This window comes from Alexandromys fortis, unplaced genomic scaffold, assembly GCF_014885135.2.
Source record: "Alexandromys fortis isolate MF-2015 unplaced genomic scaffold, M_Fortis_MF-2015_v1.1 scaffold_61, whole genome shotgun sequence".
Classification (NCBI taxonomy): Eukaryota; Metazoa; Chordata; class Mammalia; order Rodentia; family Cricetidae; genus Alexandromys; species Alexandromys fortis.
This window is the reverse complement of record NW_026067962.1, coordinates 6,794,721-6,816,434: the sequence shown is the minus strand read 5'-3', so window position 1 is coordinate 6,816,434 and position 21,714 is coordinate 6,794,721. Positions and strand designations below refer to the sequence as shown.

At 43.0% G+C, this 21,714-nt stretch overlaps 1 protein-coding gene across 2 annotated transcripts in view; it reads left to right on the top strand.

Moving 5' to 3' along the window:
* The window catches only part of Efna5 (ephrin A5), a 278,621-nt gene extending 260,899 nt beyond the window's left edge, over positions 1 to 17,722 (top strand). The window contains exons 3-5 of one of the 2 annotated variants that reach the window (XM_050153491.1): positions 8,519 to 8,584; positions 9,015 to 9,095; positions 14,537 to 17,722. In XM_050153491.1, the coding sequence (XP_050009448.1) occupies positions 8,519 to 8,584; positions 9,015 to 9,095; positions 14,537 to 14,658 (269 nt within the window). In that variant the 3' untranslated portion in view covers positions 14,659 to 17,722. The remainder of the gene's footprint in view (positions 1 to 8,518; positions 8,585 to 9,014; positions 9,096 to 14,536) is intronic. The other variant, XM_050153492.1, reaches the window with a different exon arrangement.
* Positions 17,723 to 21,714: the final 3,992 nt, after the last annotated feature.

The window sequence follows — 21,714 nt, the reverse complement described above, 5'->3', positions numbered from 1 at the left end:
GAGAGAGAGAGAGAGAGAGAGAGAGAGAGAGAGAGATTAGTATTGGAGAAGAGCAATCACCACCACTAGAGACCTTAGAAGGCCCCAGTTAGGACCTTACTTTGGGAATTGTCTTGCTGAAGAAGAAAGAAAACAAATCAGTAGCTATGAATCTTAGATGGGATATTATTCTAGATCTGTAAGGATAGGCCACCTGAACTCCCAAGTGAATTAGGAAACTATACATGCCCTTTAAAGTGGGTGATAATTAAATCTCTTGGGAAGGGGAGGGTCTCTGGGAAACTGAGGCCTAGACAGATTAAGCAGCTGCCTCAAAGCCACGAAGAAAGGCCAAAATGCATGCATCTGAGAGAAAGCTGAGCATTATTGTGCCTGCATTGACATCCCTAAACCCCGTTTCTCCCTAGGACCTTTAACACAGGTGTCTGTGGTAAGAGGGATGTTACAAGAGGCTCGAAGAAATAGTGACCCTGTTCTGAGAATATCCTTTGTTGTAGGAGTCCACTTGCTTGTTTCTGCCTGCTCAGCCCCGAAATAACCACACAGAAACTGTATTAATTAATCACTGCTTGGCCTATTAGCTCTAGCTTCTTCTTAACTAGCTCTTACATCTTAATTTAACCCATTCCTATTAATCTGTATATCACCACATGGTTGTGGCTTACCAGGAAGGTTCTGTTCAGTGTCTCTCTCTGGCGGGGCTACATGGCTTCTTTCTGACTCTGCCTTCTCTCTCTCTCTCTCTCTCTCTCTCTCTCTCTCTCTCTCTCTCTTTCTCTCTCTCCATATATCAGCCTGGCTATGTTCTATTAAGCCATTGGCCAAAAGCAGCTTCTTTATTAACCAATAAAAGCAACACATATACAGAAGGATTGCCCCCACCAATCTTTGAATTAACTTGATAACTTAATTAGTAATCATATTCATACTTTATTAGTGCTTCATGCTGGATGGATAGATGGATGGGTGGATGAATAGGTGGGGGATGGGTGGGTGGGTGGGTAGGTGGTTGTGTGGATGAATGGAAGGGTGGGTAGATGAATGAATGGATGGGTGGGTGGGTGGGTGGGTGAGTGGATGGATGGTGGATGGATGGATGGATGGATGGATGGATGGATGGATGGGTTTGTGGGTTGGTAGATGGGTGGGTGGGTGGATGATAGGTATGCAAGAAATCTACAGGGAAGGAAAAGTATAAATTACTCTTCTTGTGAGATTCCAGGAACTCTGCCTTTTATTTGGGCTTGTTTTTTCTTTCTTTTTTTTTGTTGTTGTTGTTGTTGCTATTACCTTTATTATGTGCTTCCAGCTGAAGAAAAATTTTCCAAGGGCTCTGCTGCTCATGCTTTTGCTTGCTTATTTTTGTCAGATGATGCCTATCTAGTATAGCAGGCGCACTGAAGTTACCACAAGTAGGAAGGGGCGGAACATCTGACCTATGAGGCATGGATGGTCCTTTAAACTCTGAGGCTTGGTCAGGGTGCTTTCTGAGACTTGCTGTGACACCAGCTGTGTTCTAAGTGCCGAAGGATGTTCAGTGGCTTCGCATGAACAAAACGAGCTAACAGCTAATAGTAAGGCTGACAGCTCCATCATGTCTAGATTTTAAAGGTAATTCTATCTAAACGCTATCTTTTCCTTCTGTGCCTAAGTGGAGTAGATTTTCCCATTCACAAAGAGAGGCTGAAGTCTAGAATCACAGGCTGGGAGTTAGTTAAACTGTTGTAAAAACAAATTTTTTTTTCTTAAGCAAAAATGCTTCTCTTAGGGACCTTTAAAAATACTACTCCAAACTCCAGGTTGGTATTACTCAGTAAAGACCAAGTCATGGGGAGAGCTGAGCCCCTCTGTAGCAGAAACAGAGTGTCACTGAACTTTGAAGGTCTTGTAGAAGTTTGCTCACAAGTCACATAGCTGTGTACATAAGCATCATTTTGCCTCATTTGTATCCCAGAAATCAGGGGAACAGACTTTGTCTTTGTCACTTAAGTTCTCTAAGAACAGTAATTGATCTACTGAGTTGTAGCTGCTGGAATTTTGCACAGGATTTTAGCTGGTCTGTGGTGAGAAGTTAGCCTGAGGGTTAGGAAGCCAGGTCAAGGCCAGGCGCAAGGTGAGCACAGCCTTCCTTCCAAGCTTGCTTTTTTCTCCTGCTGTCCAGCTGGAATTTATTTTCTCTTCTTCGCCCCGAACTTTACTCTAATTATTCTTTCCCCTACAGTCCCCTGGTGTTGAAACCAAGTTTTAACTTAGAGAGTGTGTTTTTTCAATCGTTCTTGTTACATTGTGGGAAACATATCCCTTCCCACCTTCTAGTTTGTATAAAAGAAATAGTCCCAGCGCTGTATTAAAGAGTCTGATATGTGCGTGGTATTTTCACTTTCTCTCGGGTCTTTAAACTCAATAACCTTCTTTCCAGTGTTTGCATCAGGGCCTTGACCTTGACTTGTCAGTTAAGACTGAGCCGCTGCAAATACAAGAGGTGAAATGTGTAGTTAAATTAGGCAGCTCCCGAGGTTGCTCTTCAGGTGGGAGCTCCATAAACCAAGTGACTGCAGCAAGGTGGCCTTTGGGGTAGGGTATTGCCCCTTGGTAGAACATTGTCCCAATATGCGGAGGCCCTGGGTTCAAGCCCAGGTCACACCAGTGTCTCTCTTAAGTCTGGTCTATAAGAAGCAAAATATATGTATTCTGTCCTAACTGGTAGTTTTTTGTTTTGTTTTGTTGTTTTAATATGATAATTGAATATATATATGTATATATATATATATATATATAAATAAAATGTCAGGTAGCTAAGTTGCAAATTGTTGCTTTGTTATTCTGAGACCTAACTTGTTTTTTTTTTTAATTTTTATTTTTTTTTATTTTTGTCTGTGTCTGTGTGTCTGGTAACCATTTTCTGGGGCTCCCATATGGCTCTGGTTAGTCTCCCTCAAATTCCCACCACCTCTGCTCCCCACCCTTTCCCCACATATACAAAATGGATTTTATTGATTCATTAAATTCTGGGAAACATTTCCAGTACCACTCTGGATTCAAATGGGATTTTTTTTTTCTTCTTTTCGTCGAAGGAATAGTGTGCTTAATCCTGGCTTTACCTGTCTAATTTGCATGTGTCTGTGTTCTATGTTGAGCTGTAAGGAAAACCTACAGGGGAAGAACTGTGTCCTGCTGACGGCTAATAGCCTGTCTCTTCTTTTGACTTGCTCGAATTGAGAGCCGCTGCCCGTGGCAAACGTAATGGAAAAGTACATTTTTAATGCTCTCACCCACACGCACTCCCTTCAAGAGGAGAAAGTGGCTAGCTGTCTCTAGGAGTAAAATTTCCCAAAGTATCCAGACTGACGTGGATTCGGAAAGGGGGGCTGTGGCCTGTGGATGTAAGATTAGAGACAGAATGAGGTTAGCCAGGGGTGGTAAATGATGACGCAGCACTGGACCTGAATATTTGAAAGAAACTAAATCCAGGAGTCCCGCCCTTCTCCTGGCCAACCTTTGGGTCTCGGAGAACATTTTCTTTAATTACCCAGGACCGTCTGAGCAGCTCAACTTTCATAATGTTTATATTTAATGGGACGCTGCACATTGAAGACCCCTAGTAGACATGTTTGGGTCATCAGAAGACTTTGAAGTTGCTTTTCAAGTTTTTTCACTTCGGGTGTTTTTCGAACTCACTCTTCTATTCTGTTTCCTCCATCTGATGAGAAACACTCTCTCTTTCTGTTACAATTCATTCAAGTTCACATTTTATTTCGAAACTCACTTAGGTTCACCCAGTAATTTGGCATTGAACTGAGGCATGAGGAGGAAAATGAAAAACATTTTAAAAAAATGCTAGAGTAGGAGCAACTATTTCTTTAACAGACACTTTACAATCACCTCTCTCCCAGGTTTGTCTAAGTAGTGAACAATCCAGGTCTCCAGGCACAGCGCAGAATGGGGAGTGAAGAACGGCTCTGTGGAGCAAGGGCATGGCCATCCTTGAGTGGGGGGTGCTGCCATGCCTTCGTCAGTCAATCAGAACTCAGTCCTGAGAAAGCGTGGGGTCACATGGTTTTGTTTATAAAGTACATCAGTAAATTCTTGAATGATAGGTTGGCTCAACCCGTCTTATTTTGTCTAAAGCAGCCAAATTAGAGATGAAAGTTGGGAATCCAGGTTCAGCTCCCAACACCGCAGTGAGTTCGAGGCTCAGCTAAGAAGGCTAAGAAGGACCCTCTTTCTCGCCCACTTACGTGAGTGTTAGCAACATGCAGATCCTGGTTTTCTAAGGATCATCAATTTCCTGACGGGAAGCGTCTGTGTTGCATAGGCCTCTCCGCTTGGAATCTTACAATATGGCACCTTGCTTTACCTGCTTTGAAAGAAGGAAGTCAACAACTCTTGGAACACAATCATGGAGATGACAAGTCCCAACTTTTGTTGTGTTTTGTTCATTGGGAGCAAGAAACTAAACTCAGCCCACACTCAAGGGGATGGGATGTTGGAAAAGAGATGGGAGACTGGGGGATTAACGGAAGCCTGTTGGGAACGTTGAGAACGATGGCAGAAGCTACCCATGTCAAGCATGGTGCTGGTGCACACTTGCTGTGTCTAGATGGGTAGACTGTTAGTGGCCTGAGGTGTGAATAGCACATTTTCAGTGCTAAATATCACATTTATAAGGACTTACTTGGGGACTAGGAATGTGGCCTCTCACAGGTGCCTCATTGACTAAATACACCGAGCCAAGCTTGCTTGAGCACCAAAAAAACCAAGGGAATGAGGCTTCAGGAATGCTTACACTTGGGGCTTCTGAGATCGTGAATGAAGGAGAGACCCTCACTGCCATATTAGGGTTGTATTCTGAAGTCAAAAGACCAGAGAATCTCGGCTAGTATTCCATTAGGCGTCTCAGTGTTTTGACTGGTACGTTGCAGAAATGGGGCCTATGGTCAGGTTCATGAGTAGTGGCTAAGATGGTAGAATGGAAGGATTTGTTTGTTTTAGTGGGTTCCTCTGTCCCTACTCCCAACTTCCCAACTCCAAAAAAAATGTACATATGACTGTTTATAATTTGTGTCTATAAAGTTATAGAGAGACTTTGACTAAAGTAAGGTTAGTGGTGGTTGTTACAAAATAATATTTTTTTTTCTGGAATTTGAGGCCTTGGCGTTAATTAGTTCCCTTCCCGACAGAGTTCTGGCAGAATGGAGGTTTTCCATCTTTCACATCTACCAATGGCTCTATCTTTTGCTTATTACTGATCCCGAGAGGATTTGATTTCTGCGTTGACTTGTGAGAATATTATACATTTTAATTAATGTCATTTTGTGGTTTTAGTGCTCTGCCCTCTGCCATCTGTTTCCTTATGACAAGGAAAACACTATTTACAAATTGCCTAGTCCCTTCCAAGACTACTGATGGCTAACCATCTATATTTAAAACAGAATTAATGTCTCTACCCTCTGGAAGCCAAGGAGTACAGGTGGCAGAAATCACAAATTTAACATAGAGTAAACTGCAATCTCATTTTTAAAAAAAAAATTCAATAAGTAAAGGAAGTTTTGGTAATATGTGGGATATAATTTTATATATTTTTTTGGTTTTGTGTTTCAGTGCAAAAACATAAGGAAGTCAATTGACTAGGGCCTAGCAAAGGTCAACTTTTAGGTTGGTGTTGTGAGTCACCTTTTGGGGATAACTTCTGACACACACAGTCTAGCCACGGTGGGTTGGTACATTCCAGGGTAGGGGCATGAGGATTAGAAATGTTAGATAAAAGGTTAACAGAGATAAGAAAGAAGCACAGAGACATAGGATGGTACCGGGAGGGCAACTCAGCCAATACTCGATATTGAATTCCACCCACATTTCTTTTCCATACACTTTTATACCCCAATACAAAAGTGGGGGAGAAGGCAACACACAGCTTTAACATGATACAAAGAACAACCAGAAGCAGTTACTTGCTCCAATACTTGAGACATTGAGCCATTGATTCCTGAGCAAAGAATTTGATATTTGGGGCAGTGAACACCATCCTACCAAGTATACTGCAGGCAGTCACTCCCTAAGTCAAACCTCCTATTTCAAAAGAAGGAGCAGAAGTATGCTTGAATTCTCGGACCACTGGTCACGAGGGAGCAGATCTACCTCTGTGGACCATCTTAATGTCCAAAACACCAAGTAACCACACCCTTGGTCAGGATATCTGTTTTGTAGCCATACCTGTTGTTAACAACTTTAAAAGAACAAAACTAAGGTAAAACTCTCTGACTTTCAGACAAGGTGATATAGGCTCACACTTTTGGGTTCCCACAGGTTAGTCGTTCCAGAGAGTTGTGGTTATATTCCATGGGCTGGGTAGGCCTAGAAATCATGGGTTGGGCTACTGTAGTTTACACATGAATTTACAAACTATGTCATGGATAAAGATCATTTGTCCACAAATGTCCCAAAGGATTGGAGGAAAATAGTCAACCAGCATCATAAGGGATCAGTCCTATCGCTATTGCAGCTTTCTGGGTGGTAGGTGACTAAGTGACGAGGGGGGGCCTGTTGGGAATAAGCCTTTTAGTTCCCATCTTACGGAAGTACACTGAGTATCTTTAATTCACTGAAGAACGCTGTTTATACAATAGCTAAAGCTCATGTCTCGTTTGTGAGCAGATAAGTTTTCTTATAGGTCAACATTTGCTTTTGTTTAGTTTTTCTTAATGTTGGGGGTTAGTTTTCCTCAATAAATATCTGAAAAACCTCCATGAAATAAAAAAAAAGACTCTCAGAACAGTTACATTTGATATTATTTTGAGCCTGCTCATCTTGAAGCGTCATGTTGAAATCAAGCATATGACACTCAAGCTCAGGGAGTTTGAGGGACCTTCGTCTCCGCTCAGAAGAGCGCCATGTGCCGGCGGTGCCTCTCCCATGACCTCGTGGTGACTGAGACCCCGTGGGCTTTGTAATGAGCTGGAGTCACCTGTGTGCAGTGTGTTTGTAGTATGTTCATTTGCTACATATGAGGTCCACAGGAAGGACACCATTTCCGGGATCAAACCACAGAGTGTAAAATATTATGCCCTAAATAACACACTTGTTACTGCTAATGTCAGTAGGGGGAGTCTTCCCAACTTTGATTTAATGAGAGCCTACAGCAAAGCCAGCTGTTCCCATGTCTTAACTGCTTGTCGGGGAGACCAGGAGAGATGCAGAGGGCCAAAAACATCTTTCCTCTGTAGTCTGCCTTCAAATTAAGAGTTTCAACAGGAGTTGAATAGTGGCAGTGGAGAACCTTTAGTGTCTGACGTCCCTTAGCACTCGAACGTGGAGGTTCTGCAGGAGATCCGCAAGGATCCGTAACTTTGTAAATAAGGAAGTTTATGCAGAAGAACTTCGGAGCTTGACTCCTCTCACCTCATATGGAGCACTGTCTTTGAGCTCGCCATGAAGAGGAAGATAGACGAGAGGAGGCATGTGCGCTGCCGGCTGCCTCTTTGTCACTTTCGGCATGTCCCAAACTCATTTTAAGCCATGTGCCTTTTGATTGATGTCAGCTGCTTTTCCGAACAAAGAAACCACTTGAAGCAAGTCCGCGGGGAGGAAAGTATGTGGCCCTCATTGCTGCGATTTTTGTCATTTCTCGAGAGCGTTGGTAGCATGTGGTCGTGGAGGATCCGGCCACCCTTCCGAATCCTGTCTCTGCTTTGTGAGTGCTACGAAGAGATGATCTGAAAAAGTAGGCAAAGTCGGAGATCTTATCTGGAAGAGGGGAAGAAAGGTCTCTTCCTCAGTGATTTATAACTGGAAACATGTTGTCGTGTTTTAGCAAACTCACTTTATTAATTCCATCCTTCTCTGCGGAAAATTAAAAGAAGATAGATGTACCCGCTGCAGCCCCCGTCCCCTCTCAATAGCAGATTGTGCTTACAATAGCGTGGTGGAGTCGCGGGGCTGGCTTAGTCAGAGGGAAAGCGCAGCCAAATTCTGAGTAAAACCTCTAATTGAATTACCTGCCGAGCACTGACAGACAAGCTTTCAGGACAGACAAAGCTCTGCTTTCCCCAGCAGAAGTGGGTCATGTTGAAGTCCGCCTCGTAACTGTCTGTTACTGGTTTCGACAGCGCTCCTCGCTGTGGAGCTTTATTGGGCCCTTTCTCGCGCGGTTGAGGAGGAGTTGTTCCTGGAGCAAGAGAGTTCAGGCATTATCCTCCCGATTTAGAGAAAATTGATAGCAGACCAAGTTGAAGGGAAGTGCCTTTGAAATAGAAGCCCTGAGCATATTTCTATAGATTACCACATTCCTGCATGATTCTTCCTTTATTGTACTGGAAAGAGAAGATGGGAGCATGGGAGTCATCTCTCTCCAGTATTTGTCTTAGGCTGAAAAGTATTATTTGTTTTAGCTTCGGGACAAGAATTAGAGCGTGTCCTGAAAGAGTATACGTAGACCATTTATTTGCATGTGAAAAACGAAGAATAATGGGTCGTTGTTCTCTCCTCTTTCTCTTGCCCTGTCTCCTTGTCTTCCCCGCAGCCTCTGCAATCCCAGACAATGGAAGAAGGTCCTGCCTAAAGCTCAAAGTCTTCGTGAGACCAACAAGTAAGTTCCTAGAATGAGTCCAGAGGGCCCCTTCACTGCGCATGCTTTATCCTGTGGTCTGGTTCACAGCGGTAAAATTTTATTTTTATTCTTTTATTTTTTTACTGTTGAATCTTGTGTGGTATCTGTTTTGTATATCCACATCCATGTTTTAGTTTCCATCGTATTTTTTCCTCATCATTCTTCATGATGCTTTATTTTTTTTATTTTGTTTATAAAAGTACACAGCAGTTGCTAACTTGTTGCTTCTTAGACTGTTGTACATGCACAGCAAATGGGAACGCTGTTGGCATGTGGATACGTGCCATTGATTGTAAAACAATCTCTACATTAATAAAAGGAAACAACAGAGAGAAAGAAAAGAAAAGAAATGGGAGTTTGAGGGTGTCTTCACTAACATATTTGGCTGTTATCTCTATTTTTGTTATAGATAGCTGTATGAAAACTATAGGTGTTCATGATCGTGTTTTCGATGTTAACGACAAAGTAGAAAATTCATTAGAACCAGCAGGTTAGTATGCTTAGAGAATCTCTCCTTAACCAACGCATCTACCTCTGCACGCTTCCGTCCTGTTTTTCCTTTCTTCCTCTCTGCATGTGTGCATGCGCCAGTCGTTTCTGCTTTTGCCCATTGCTAGCGGCTTGCTAATGTTACTTATCTCCTACCTCATTCCTCCAGTATCTTTGTGTAGTTCATGCTGGATAGAATACAACTTTTCTTTCTTGGACATGGGACTCACTTGACGCAGTATTCTAATATAGAAACCCTACCAGACTACTAAAACCTCCCTGCCTTTTGCCGCATCCTCAGGGTGTGTCGGCGGATCACGGTGATGAAGGCCAGTTTCCTAACAAGACAGAAAATATTTCTACTGTACATGTTTATGACATTTTCTCTCTTTTTTTTTTTTTAAAAAAAATCATATCCAAATCCGTGGATAAAAGTAGTAAAACCACCGCATAAAAACACTGACTCAACATCTTTAGTTCTCTCTAGAAATGTATGTGCATCAATGAAACATCTAAAACATTGTATTTCATTTCGGTATTACCTATCCTGTTATTAATAGCAGTCGGCCTGGACACATCCAGTTGTGCTGCTGCCCCAAACTCACGTACCCGCTGCCACTACAAATGCACACAGCTGCTCCTTGAGCCAGCAGCCATCCTGGAGTACTCAGACAAAATAAGTTTTAAAGACAGAGGTTTTTTTTTTTTTTTTTTTCCCTTCTACTAATGAGGCTCATGCTCAAACTTCCCCATCAGTGTGAAAAAAGTAAAGGCTGCAAGAATATTCATGCAAGCACTTTCCATGCAGCCTACCGTAGGTCATTTAAACTGGGACAAGCTGTTGCTTTGCTTAGACATTTTATCTGGTCGTTGACCGCAACCAGACCTTCTGTGATGGGTAACAGGCCTCTAACCGCTCTGTGGAAGCCCCTGTCTCGCTTTAGGTCATCCACCTACGTGGTGGATACTCACAGTGCTCTGTCCATCTCTCGGGAGCACCTTAGAGCTAAAGAGAAATAAAATCATTTCCCCCCTCACAAAGAAATCTGAGCCCCCTCATGTAAACAACAAGGTTTCTGCTTGATTTTATGTATCTAGCTATTTATTTATTTGTAGTAGGACTTATCGTTCTTACGGTTCTAGGAACCAAAGGGCTTTACAGTCCGCCTCATCCTCTGAGTGTTGTCATAGGGATAACGGTGATTGAGCCTTAGGGAGCGGTACCCTGCGTAAGTGCTGTGCCCCCAGACCGACACCGGCTTTAGTGCTCTAGCTGCCAGGAAGAGTTAGGGGTTTCCCAAGCACTCCGGTCTTTTCTAAAGCAGCCATCTCACTCAGAGTACAAATGGGAGGTGTGTACTAGGAGCTTTCTGAGGCCTTAGTGGCTCCCCAGGGATCAGTTCGCCACTTTAGAAAGTAGCAAGACGTGAGTGCTGACGTGGAGGTATTTTAATTGTCTCGAAAAACTGGACGCATTAGCGTGGCTGTTCAAGGTACCAGACTTCAAGCTTGAGGCCATGACTACCATAGGGACAGGTTAAACAGGAGCTTTTTCAAAACCACAGAACCTACATCCTTCTTCCCATGGCTGAGGACGCCAGCCCAGGCCACTCAGCTTGTCAGACTTCATATCCTTAGCTCCCTTTGTCAGGATCATAGAAGAGACTCTTCCCACTACTAGAGGTATAGACGTTCAGAAAAAACCGTTACTTCCCCTAGCTTCTCTAGTAAGTCATGAATAGAATGAACCACAGGTTAAGCCTGTTACAAACTTGCTCAGGATGAGAATTTTGATGTGCATTTCCCATGATCGTATTTTCTAGGCAAAGTCAATCACCTCTCTAGCGAGGACCAGCACCTCTAGAGACATAAGAGATTTTATGTTTTTGTTTTGTTTTGTTTTGTTTTGTTCTCGGGTCATGAAGAAGAACACTGAGGACTACTCTGTTACTGAGAAAATCACCTTTGGACTCGAATAATGATAAAATGGAAATGTTAAGCTCTCCTACATAGGCATATGTCGGGGTCTCTAAGCTCTTCCTCATACAGAACTTGGAATTTGTAGTGGCCCCAAATCCATGAACATATTACCAAGAGAAGTTTGGAAAGTTTAGCAGAGTGTAGTTTAGTGAGTGAGTGTGTGTGTGTGTGTGTGTGTGTGTGTGTGTGTGTGTGTGTGTGTATAGAGATTGCTGGCAGGCATCCTCACTAGTGTGATAAGAAGGGGTTGAGCCACAGTGCCTGGCAATATGAATGTGGTAACAGAGTTGAGTGTTTCTCTTTATTTCGTAGAGAACTTAGTCCGTCCCACTTGGCGTTCTTCGCCACTGTGGCAACTGCTGGATTTAACAAGCGTTCTCCTTTGGCCAGCCCTAGATACAGGCTCTGGAGACGTAGGGAGCCTGAACGCATCCTACCGCATGCTCTCAGCCGTGTGTACTAATTCACCTGTCTGTGGAATGCATTCGTCTTCTGTTGTTTGCTTGCGCACTCTGCCTGCCAGTTTCCTATCTGTAGGGACCCAAGATGATCTCAGGGCAGACATATGTCACGTTACATGCTCCGAAGTATCGTTAGTGTTCTCAGTTAAACCACCAAACCCCCGGTGTGGTGGGATCCTGTAACTAAAAGGCAACACTCCATTTCGCTTCTGCAGAGGAGCTTTCTCTTCCACCAAGCCGCACTCACTTTTGCAAGTCTTAGTAATCTCTCACATGTAGGTTTAATTTCCATTCGGGTAGATTTCACTCAGGAGTTTCAACTTAGAATTCTGAAATTTCCCCCCAAATTATCTAAATGGTCTCCAGCTTCTCGGTAACTGCCATTGGGTGAGGGGTATGGGTGGGGGTGATGGTGCATAGAATTTCCCATCAACGACTATTTTAATCAGAGCACGACATGTAGAAAAGAACCCTGACTCGTGAACATCGGGGCATAGGAACAAAAACATGCAGTGGGCTTTCTCATTCGAGAGAAACGTAGGAAAACATCATTCTCCCCTGAAAGATAAAGTGCCCTTATTAGGACATGTATGGTAGGTGATTACATGGGAAGTTATTAGGACATGTATGGTAGGGGAATACACGGGAGTTTATTAGCACATCTATGGTAGGTGATTACATGGGAGATTATTAGGACATGTATGGTAGGTAAATACATGGGACATTAAAATAAGAGACAACACAGCTCACAGAAGGGCTAACCCCACAGGTTATCTGTGATGCAGCGTTTGAAAGGTGCATCCAAATTTAGGCCTCTCTTAGAAGAAAACCGAAGTCTTCCTTCTTGTTAAAGTCAGGTCTTCTGCAAGGTTCTTCCCCTGTGCCTTGTACTGAGTGAGCCTGGGCTGGTGGGTGACCTTTGCTGAGCCTCTGGCAGGAGAGGGAAGCAGGGAAGCCCTGCTCTGCATACTTGCTCCGAGTTCAGCAATGCAGCTTGGGTATCTTTTAACAATAGGTTGTTTCCAAGCTTCACAAGGTGAAAGACTGAGTAATGTGTTATTGAGAAAAGGGTGGAGAAGAACCCCAGTAGGTGATGTAATTTCAGGTGTATAAATATAAGTGATGTTTCAAAATGAGCTGTGGAATCCTCGGGGTTTATGGTTCTTTTATAATTAAGCCTGAAGTGCTCCATTGTTTTGATTGACACCATATTGGTGCTCTTAAGAATGTGATTTGGATTTTAATTTCAGGGCTATTAAGGGCCTTTACTTCTGCCTCCTGTTAACTACAGATTTAATTAATGCATTAGCAAGGCTGAAAAGAGCAAAGAAAAGATGAGAGCCCACGCGTACTTGGCTACACTGTGTGGGATTTGCCTCTCCGTTCTTGCTTCCTAACCTTTTCTAGCCTCCTAAGCTGAAAGCAATCTATCCAGGGTTTGCTAAAGTCCGGGAAAGGAGGACAAATTAAACAAAGGACTTCAGGGGCTCCTAGATGAAGACCTGCCGAAATAAGAGTCCACTAGGGCAGAAGACTTAATTCTGAGAAGGCATGTTTCTTAGTTCACATGGGATGGGAATGAGATGAACAGAAACTTCCAAAAAGAAAAAACAAAAAAAAAAAAAAAAAAAAAAAAAAAAAAAAAAAAAAAAAAAAAAAAAAAAAAAGTTCCCTTTAGGACAGATAATAGAATGTGTGACTCTTTCCTGTGTGGAGAAAAAAAAAAGTACCCTTAATAATGACATGTGTGATCGGTGACCTTACATGAGGTTAAAATAATGGACAATTAATCTACTAAGAGACACCATGTAGGTCAGTGAGGGCTGTTAGGGACTGTCTTCTGGGGGTCTACATAATTGAGAACAATTACTGGAGTCTCACTTGTTACTCTTCTCTCTGATTAACCAGTCAGCGAATCCCGAGGAGCAATGCTTGCCTTCCCATGGGACGTCCCCCTGATGCTGAAATGAAATCTGCTCAGAGGCCAACTGTCAGCTCCAGAAACATGTCCAGAGGTCATCTGGGCTAAAAGCATAAGCTCGGCCAGATGGGAGGAAGGAGATGGGCCACATTAGAGAATAGCATGGCTCATGGGCAAGCCTCCAATCTATCTTTGGGCACTAATTACTGCAAAGTTCCCATTTCGAAGTTAAGCCTGTTAATCATGCAGATCAGGGAGGCGATCCAAAGTCAGAGGCAGCCTCGTAGAACACTTTATAGCTAAATAAAAGAAGCTTAACTCACTTAATCCATTTTATTTAGAGGAAAATTTGCATCCACACTGATAATTTATGTGCCAAGCTTCAGCCTGATAAAAATAAGAATAGTCAAGTTCAAGTAATTTAATCTGGGAGATGCAGGGCCTGTAATGGAAATAGCACCGTAATTGATTCCTAATTGTAGGCAGCCCAGTGGGCACAGGAGTTCTGATGTTTACTGGGCATTATATATAGTTTATTTAAAAATACTGTTGTTTTGGCACTTCATTTTCCACATTTGAAAGTACACGTAGGCACCGAACAACCAAACATTCACCACTAATCCTGTGAAACGCCTAAAACACAGAAAATGAGCAACCCCGTCTGCGTAACCACTAATATACCCACATAACTCTTTCCCCCTTCCCTCGCAATCCGTGGCTTTCCTCCCCGCAGGACTGCGGACTTAGAGTTCCCTTCCCTACCTCAAGTTCTGTGCAAAGCGCATCTAACCGATAGCAGCAAATCAAAGTAGCTTATGCAGCAAATATTACACTGCACGCACAGTTTCCCCCTCGGTTTTAAGAGAGGGTATAAATATTGTGAAGGAAGTCCAGTTTTCCCTGCCTCTCCTTTGTTTGCAGTAAATAATGAGCGATTATGCAGACATGAAAGTCAATGGTGGCACAGGGTTCATTACCCTACTTTGCAGAGGGTGGCGAGGTCTGTTAACAGCGGGCTGCTGCGAGAGAGTTATTAAGGATGTGAAATCTCATTGGAATGTGTGCTTTCTCTTTGAACAGATGACACCGTACATGAGTCAGCCGAGCCATCCCGCGGTGAGAACGCGGCACAGACCCCAAGGATACCCAGCCGCCTTTTGGCGATCCTACTGTTCCTCCTGGCGATGCTTTTGACATTATAGCACAGCCTCCTCTCATCACCTGTCACAGAAAACATCAGGGTCTTGGGACACCAGAGATCCGCCTAACTGCTCATCCCAAGAAGGGACTTGTTATTGGTTTTTTGGCAGATGTCAGATTTTTTTTGTTGTTGTTGTTTTTGTTTTTCTTTCCTTCAGCCTGATTTCTGAGCAACAACCTGGGGTTGTTGGGGGCTAAACGCGTCACTGCCCTCCTTCACCCCACCCCATCCCCAGCCCTGGTCCTTGACTTCTCTCACCCCTTCCAAATTCAATGGACTCCAGATGAAAATGCCAAATCGTTGTAGCGACACCAGTGGGTTCTCCTCGCGGACTCACCTCTGTAAGCTCAGGGTGTCAACGGTATGCAGACAAGGAAGGAGCGTGGCCAGGCCGAGAGGGTATCTCTCTCCTATCCAGTACTGAACGCCTTCTCATTCAGGACAGTAAGGTGGTTGTGTGGAGCGTGATGTTGGTGTGTCAGGTCCGGAGGGGCGGAATAAAGAGTAGACATACGATGACACCATACCCTCTAGAAGTGTAGAAATGAGCAGGCTTCTCCAAGGTTCAGATACTAGTTTTTGTTTTTATCAAATAGGACTGTCTTAAAGCGTTCTTGCCAGCAAAACTTGTGCTGTGCCCAAGAAGCTTTTTCTCCCTGAAGGAGTGTTGGATGCAGGGATGGTAATGCAGGAGATGTGTATATTGAGAAAACGATCTATTGCTGGTGGTGTGAGTGCCTCTAACTTTTTAGTGACTGGGTAGTGCACACCTGATTTTTTTTTCCCTTTGAATACAGATCACCATGGTGCTACAACTTTTCTTTTTCTTTTTAGGAGCTCAAAGAGGCATTTTTATGAATAAAGTGACCTTCCCCGAGGCTGACAAGCCAGGGTTGATGAGTAGAGAGTAGAATAGCTTTGCCTGCCCCTCTGGGGACAACGTGTACAAGGAAAGGAAGTCTGTGGCCCGAGGAGATGCGGTTTGGCTTTGCTGGAGCTCCAGTGTGCTGTGGCCTTTCCCCAACCCCCACCCCGATGCCCACGTTCTGCTCCAAGCTCCGCGTTCACAGGGGACTCAGACACAAACCCCTGTCACCAGGAGAGTCAGTCAGCACTACTTGGGAGGGCTTAAAGGGAAATTTGGAATAAAAATTCCAAAGTTTGGAATAAAAATTCAAGTGTTGATTTTTCTCGTCTTTCCCTTTCTGACACAGCCTAAAAGCATAGGGGGAACACGTGTTTATCTGTGGGAGATAAACAAGATGGAGTCCCAAAGACTTTGACAAAATATTTTTTTAAAAATCCACTAGAATAGAAAATACATTATTTAGATATACTTTATGCTGAGAGTGAGTATATATGCTTGTCCTATTTAAACTTGTGAGAAAAGGTGGTATCCCTTGATACATTTAGAAACGTGGGAGGGGGGGCGGGTTATCTTGTTTCATAGTAGGGTTGGGGCAGAAGGAGAATGAACACGGAATGACCCTGCTCAAAGAACCTTAGCATGGCCAAGGGGATGGTCCCAGCTACTTATCAGGAAACACAAGCTACGGGGTTTCTCCTGGCGGGCTCTCATGAGCTTTCAACCCCAAAGCCTAGCCAGGGAAAAGTGTCAGCCCAGTGGAAAGGTGGTCTAACCTTGTTCTGCCATTGCACGACATCAACAGAAGCCATGCCTTTATAAACAAGCAAGTCAGTAAATGCAATGATCATGTCATGTGGAAAATTGAAAACGTTCCAGGAGAAGAAGGAATTTTTATATATTCGTTTTTAAGATGTATATGTAAAAAAAAAAAAAAACAAAGAGTTCACATTCTAGATGAACTTCATGAAATCGGAAATTGCTTAGACTCGTGAGTAGTTTCAAATTAGAAGAATATGTGAGTGGAAGGCAGCTGGGAACATACTGCACCCTAGAGAGTTCACACACGTTGGAATGTGAGCCGGGCTTACCTGGTCCCTTTGGAGTGGAGTCAACTGGAGTCTGCTCTTGCTTGAACCATGTGCGTGGAGTTGCCGGCCTCAAAGATATTGTCAGTCTTCTTCCCCCTACATCTGAGACTTCTCCGGAGCGGGAGAGTCTCATCATAGAAGGCACCCACCATTTCACTGAAGCCAGACTTCAAAGCATTGGATTTCCCTTTATTTATAGGCTCGACACTCTCAGTAATATCCAGATATATTCTTTTTATTAATAGTTACAGGTTTATGGGTTAGTGGGATTTCAGTAAGGGGACGAAAAAGAAATCCCTTCTAAGATGGATCGATAGAACCACGATAATTTCTGCATGTACTACAGTCAAGGGAACAAAGTGATCTTGTAATAATTCCAGTTAGTCCTAACGACGTTAGCAGTTCTAATGTCATTTTAGAAAAGGTGAATTCTGTGCTTCTTCTAGCAGTTGTCTCTAACAAATGATGAAATAATTACTCATGGCCCTCTCTGCCATTGTCTTTCATTTTTCACTGTGCAATTAGACCCTTTTACTTCACAGTCATGCCACCGCAGGTTAAGATTTTTTTGGTTTTAAATCGGAACTCTCCACACCAGTAGACCATATGCTTTTCTACGTGTAAGTGACATAATCGTAGCTAATGCCCTTGTGTGGAGTTCTCGAGACAATTGGTGTCAGGCCGTTTTTATCTTGTCCAAAAAGCGCTGGTGGCCTTTTGTGGTATTGTTACAGTCCTCTGTGGGCTTAGGATGTCGGTGCATCTTGGTAGTGGGTTTAATTTTAAAAACAATTCAAAAGCATGAAGGGAAGCCCTGGAGTGCCCCTTCAGCCCCAGTTGGTCAAACCCCAGCGACCTTCGCCCCTGGTTGCCAAGGGCTTTGCAACATGAAGCAGGGAATAAAGATCTGGCTGTTTAGTGGATACTGTGTATCCTTTAATAGACCAGGTAACAGTCCGTGTTAGTTTTAGACTATTGTTTTGTACTGTACTTTCTTGGGTGGCAGAGGAAAGAAAAGTTAAAATGTTAAAAAAAAATTGCGTTCTTTAATTCTGTATTATTAGCAACCTCTGTTGTATATAGTGTTTGATAATAAAGTATTAATTTGATTCTTATGTCTTTTGTAACTGAGAAAAACAGTAGACTTTCAGGATACAAAACATGCATTGAGGCTTTCGAAAACATCCAATGTATACATGGCTGAGAAGTCACACGTGACTGGAACACTGCTCCATGCTGGACTCGCGTGGTCATTGCCCACTCAATCTTACCGCTCCATCGTCTTGGGACCAGAAAAAAAAAAAAAACAGGACTGCTTCGATTGATACTTTGTCCTCAGTGCTTTCAAGGTCTGATGTCGGAGCTCTGTGGTCCTTTTCCCCCACCCCAAGCATGTGGTTTGAAAAGGTTTAGAGAACTTAGAAATGGTTCTGTATTTTGGTTTGGTTTTCTGTTTGTCATCATCCCCCCTTCCACCCCCAGCAAGTCTTGTCAGTATCTAGTACGGCTCAGACTCAGGATGGTTGCAGACCAGTCCCTATAGGAAGGCTCATTGGGGTTCTTTCTCTCTGTGTGTCCTGTGTAAGGAAGAGTCGCAGTACCTGTGGGCTTTCAGGGACTCTGTTCTTCTCCTGTGCCTTAGCAACGGCTGCAGCCATTTTTATTAATTTCCACAAAATTAGAAAAAAAATCGTTTTAAACTCCTCCTTTTCTATTCATTGCTCTCAGAGTTGTGGTCACCAGCTCCTCTTTTGAAAACCACCTCCACCGACACCCCCGTTTGCCTGCCCCCCCTCCACTTTCTCCTTTTTTTTCTGTTGCCTTCTTCCCACCTTCTGTTTCCCACCCCCAGAGCCGTGAATGGGCAGGTCTGTCTCTGGTTTGGCATCACTGACTTCTTCCCATGCCTTTACCCCAGAGCTGCTCGGATGTGAGACAAATCTCCCTACAATGGCCTCACTCCCATTGTTTGTACAGTTTAATAGATGCTGGCATGTTGGAGGTTACCCATGAGTCAGAATCCGTTTTCCATGCTTACCCTTGACACCCCATTGAAGCCACTCATTGTGTGTGCGTCTGGGTGTGACGTCCAGCTCCATGTGGCCCTGTGCTTGTGCTCCCTGCTTCGCAGTCCTTTGCACTTCCTCATGGAGTGCTGTTTTGAAATGCCGACATTATATAAACATAACAGAAAATGTAAAAAAAAAAATTAAAACACACACACGCAAACCCATATGATCTGTATTTGTATATACACATGTCCGTACAAGTATACCTAAATAAAAATGAAAGATTTTCGTCATTTTAATTGGATCCCTCCTTCTCCTTTCTTCCTTGAGTGATGCCTTTATTTTAGGGACTAATTGTACTCTACTGAATTTTTTTTTTTCAAAAAATCTTTATGGACAGAGACATAATATGACGACTATAAGAGAAGGTATGGGAAGATCAAAGAATATAGGGTTTTTAAAAACGTACGTTTATCTGATGAGAAAATGGTGCAGTTTCGGCCTTGTCTGCATTTGGGCCTTAAAATAGGCAGTATGACAAGCCTTGCGTTCTTAGCGATGCAGGAACATCAGAAGTATAGACATTATATTTTTATTTTACACAAACTTCTCTATCCTACCATCTAATCCAACAGTCATCTTCCACTTCAGGAGAAGCAGTAGAATTAACCCTTTCAGTACAGCCCAAACCTCAATCCCCATTCTCGAGGAAGAATTAACTTACATGGTGTGACCATAGTGAAACACATGGTATCTTTAGGACCCTGTTTATTTCTCTGAATGTGGTGACATTTTAGAGGTGACTTGTTGCTGTCCTTAGACTCTTTTTGCCCATTGGGCAGTATGGAGCCCATTTTGTATCTGAGTTATACGTATTTTTGTCTTTGAGGAAGACATTGATAAAAGGACAACTGCAGAGTCCGTCTGTAGAGAGACAACAAACGCGTGACATAAAAGACACACCATGTGTGTCCTAACTTGGCTCCAATGACCTGATAGTCACATTTTTCTCACCAAGACTGTCCTAATATAATTGTTTGGCAGGACATTACACACTAATAATTTACCATAACTTTTTTTTTCCTACTAATGAAGAATGACAGTTTTATAAAGTGAAAACCAAGACACATTGCTTTTCACAAGATGTACTGGACCACGTTTGTGACATCCTCACCAGAACGGCATTACGTTGTCATTGCCATCTCCACCGTCCTTCCTCCAAAGCATCGAAGCCATCATGGCATTGTTCTCAACCAGCGCTGTGTGGAATGGGCTTCACAGTCTCTACTTTCAAAGTATACAGTGGGCGACAGGGCGCACATGGAAACCTAGTAATAACCATCTATAGGTGATGGTGTACAATTCAGGTTTTTATACCATGCACAAATAAGTAGATGTCTTTTTGTTTTGTTTTTGTTTGTGTTTTTGAGCGAGTGAGAAAAGTTGGGGATTTGAAGATTAGGAAACTCCAGTTATAGAAAATCATGTAAACAATAGTCAAAATGAGATCAGAAGTGTGTGACAAAATTAAAAACTTTAAGAGAGATGAGGTCATGGGGCGGCCTTTCGTGGTTGCCATAAAGCTGCTTATGAACGTGAGAGGATCCAAGACAATATGAGTGTTGCTAAACTAACTTGGAATATGTTGGCCTATAGAAATTGTCATTTCTTCCCCGGAGGATATAAGGGCAGCGAAAAATGATGACAATTTCAGATTCCACTTTAATATAAATGATATAGCTGGAACTGAATCCAAGGCTGTACCTACATGAAACTGTCCAGCGTCTTGGTGACTGTAGAGGGTGCACACACATGGTATACACACAGCCATGATGCTTGAGCACACACACGTGATTAAGGGAACGAAGCACAGTATAAAACCTACAGACTGATGGGTAGTTTGATCACAGCTGCAAGCTTCAGATGAAGAGACAGGTCTCAACAGAGAGTACTGGCCACACTAATGGCAAAGCAAGCTGGAGCAGAGATGATGGCCCATTGAACAGTGTCACAGGAACCAAATGCACTTGGAATTTTTTGGCATCCAAGGTGCTGAAAATAAGAAGTCACAGGGGACATTTCGCATCTAGGTCGCCATGTGTTTTGTGAATAAAGCACACATATGTATTAGAATTCCATATCTCACAGGAACAAATAGTAAACATAGGTGCTATAAAAATTCAAGCCTTTCTGAGAAATTGTTCATTGATCGCAACAGTTTCATGGGAACTGTTTGCAAAACAGCTTCTTAGAGATTCTTCACAAAGCCTAGTTGCGCATTCAGCTAATAATATCTCAATCCTTTAAGAAAGCACTGCGGAACTACTCTGGGAAGCGTTATGTTTTCCCCTTGGAAAAGAGATATTCCAAAAATCATAAATAACTCACCAGACCTGTATTCTCTGTCAGTTTTTAGTGTGATACCTTCCATTTTGTTAGGTTGCTCAGTGGCTAAATACACGTGTGTGCCTAATTGAAGATGGAGCCGTGAATGCTTGCTTGACTCTGGGTGGGGAAGCTATAACAGTTCTGTTCTCTTCTTAAAATCCATACAATAAGTTCCAGGACAGGTTCAAAGCTACACGGAGAAGTCCTCTTTCAAACTTAAACAAAACAAAAAATCCAACCCACCAAACAAAACAAAATCAAAAACCAAACAGACAATAAGGAAGTGGCTAATATAGAAGAAGGAAGAAGAGGAGGAGGTAGGGAATTTCATTGCACAGGAAACAGTCAAGGACTTCACCAAGCATTTAGTTAGTATGTAGAAGAAATAATTTGTGAAGCCACTCCTGTGAAGAACTTAGTGCCTACCTAGTTACAAACCGGGGGCTCACTGTGCAGATAGTGTTCCCAGGGAAGCCTTCAGTCTCCTTCCAGTTTCCAAGCAGGGTGCAGTTTTTAACCCTTTCATGGGGGCATTTCTGGATTCAGTTTAGGACCAAGGAGAAGAAATGGGAATAGGGGTCTCTTGTTCAGCCTGCCTTGACAGAAGGAACCGTTGGTTATTTCCACCACAGGTTGCTACAGGCTTTTCAATGACCTCTGCACACACTGAGGGGCAAGCACGATTTCGTTGCTTATGTAAAATA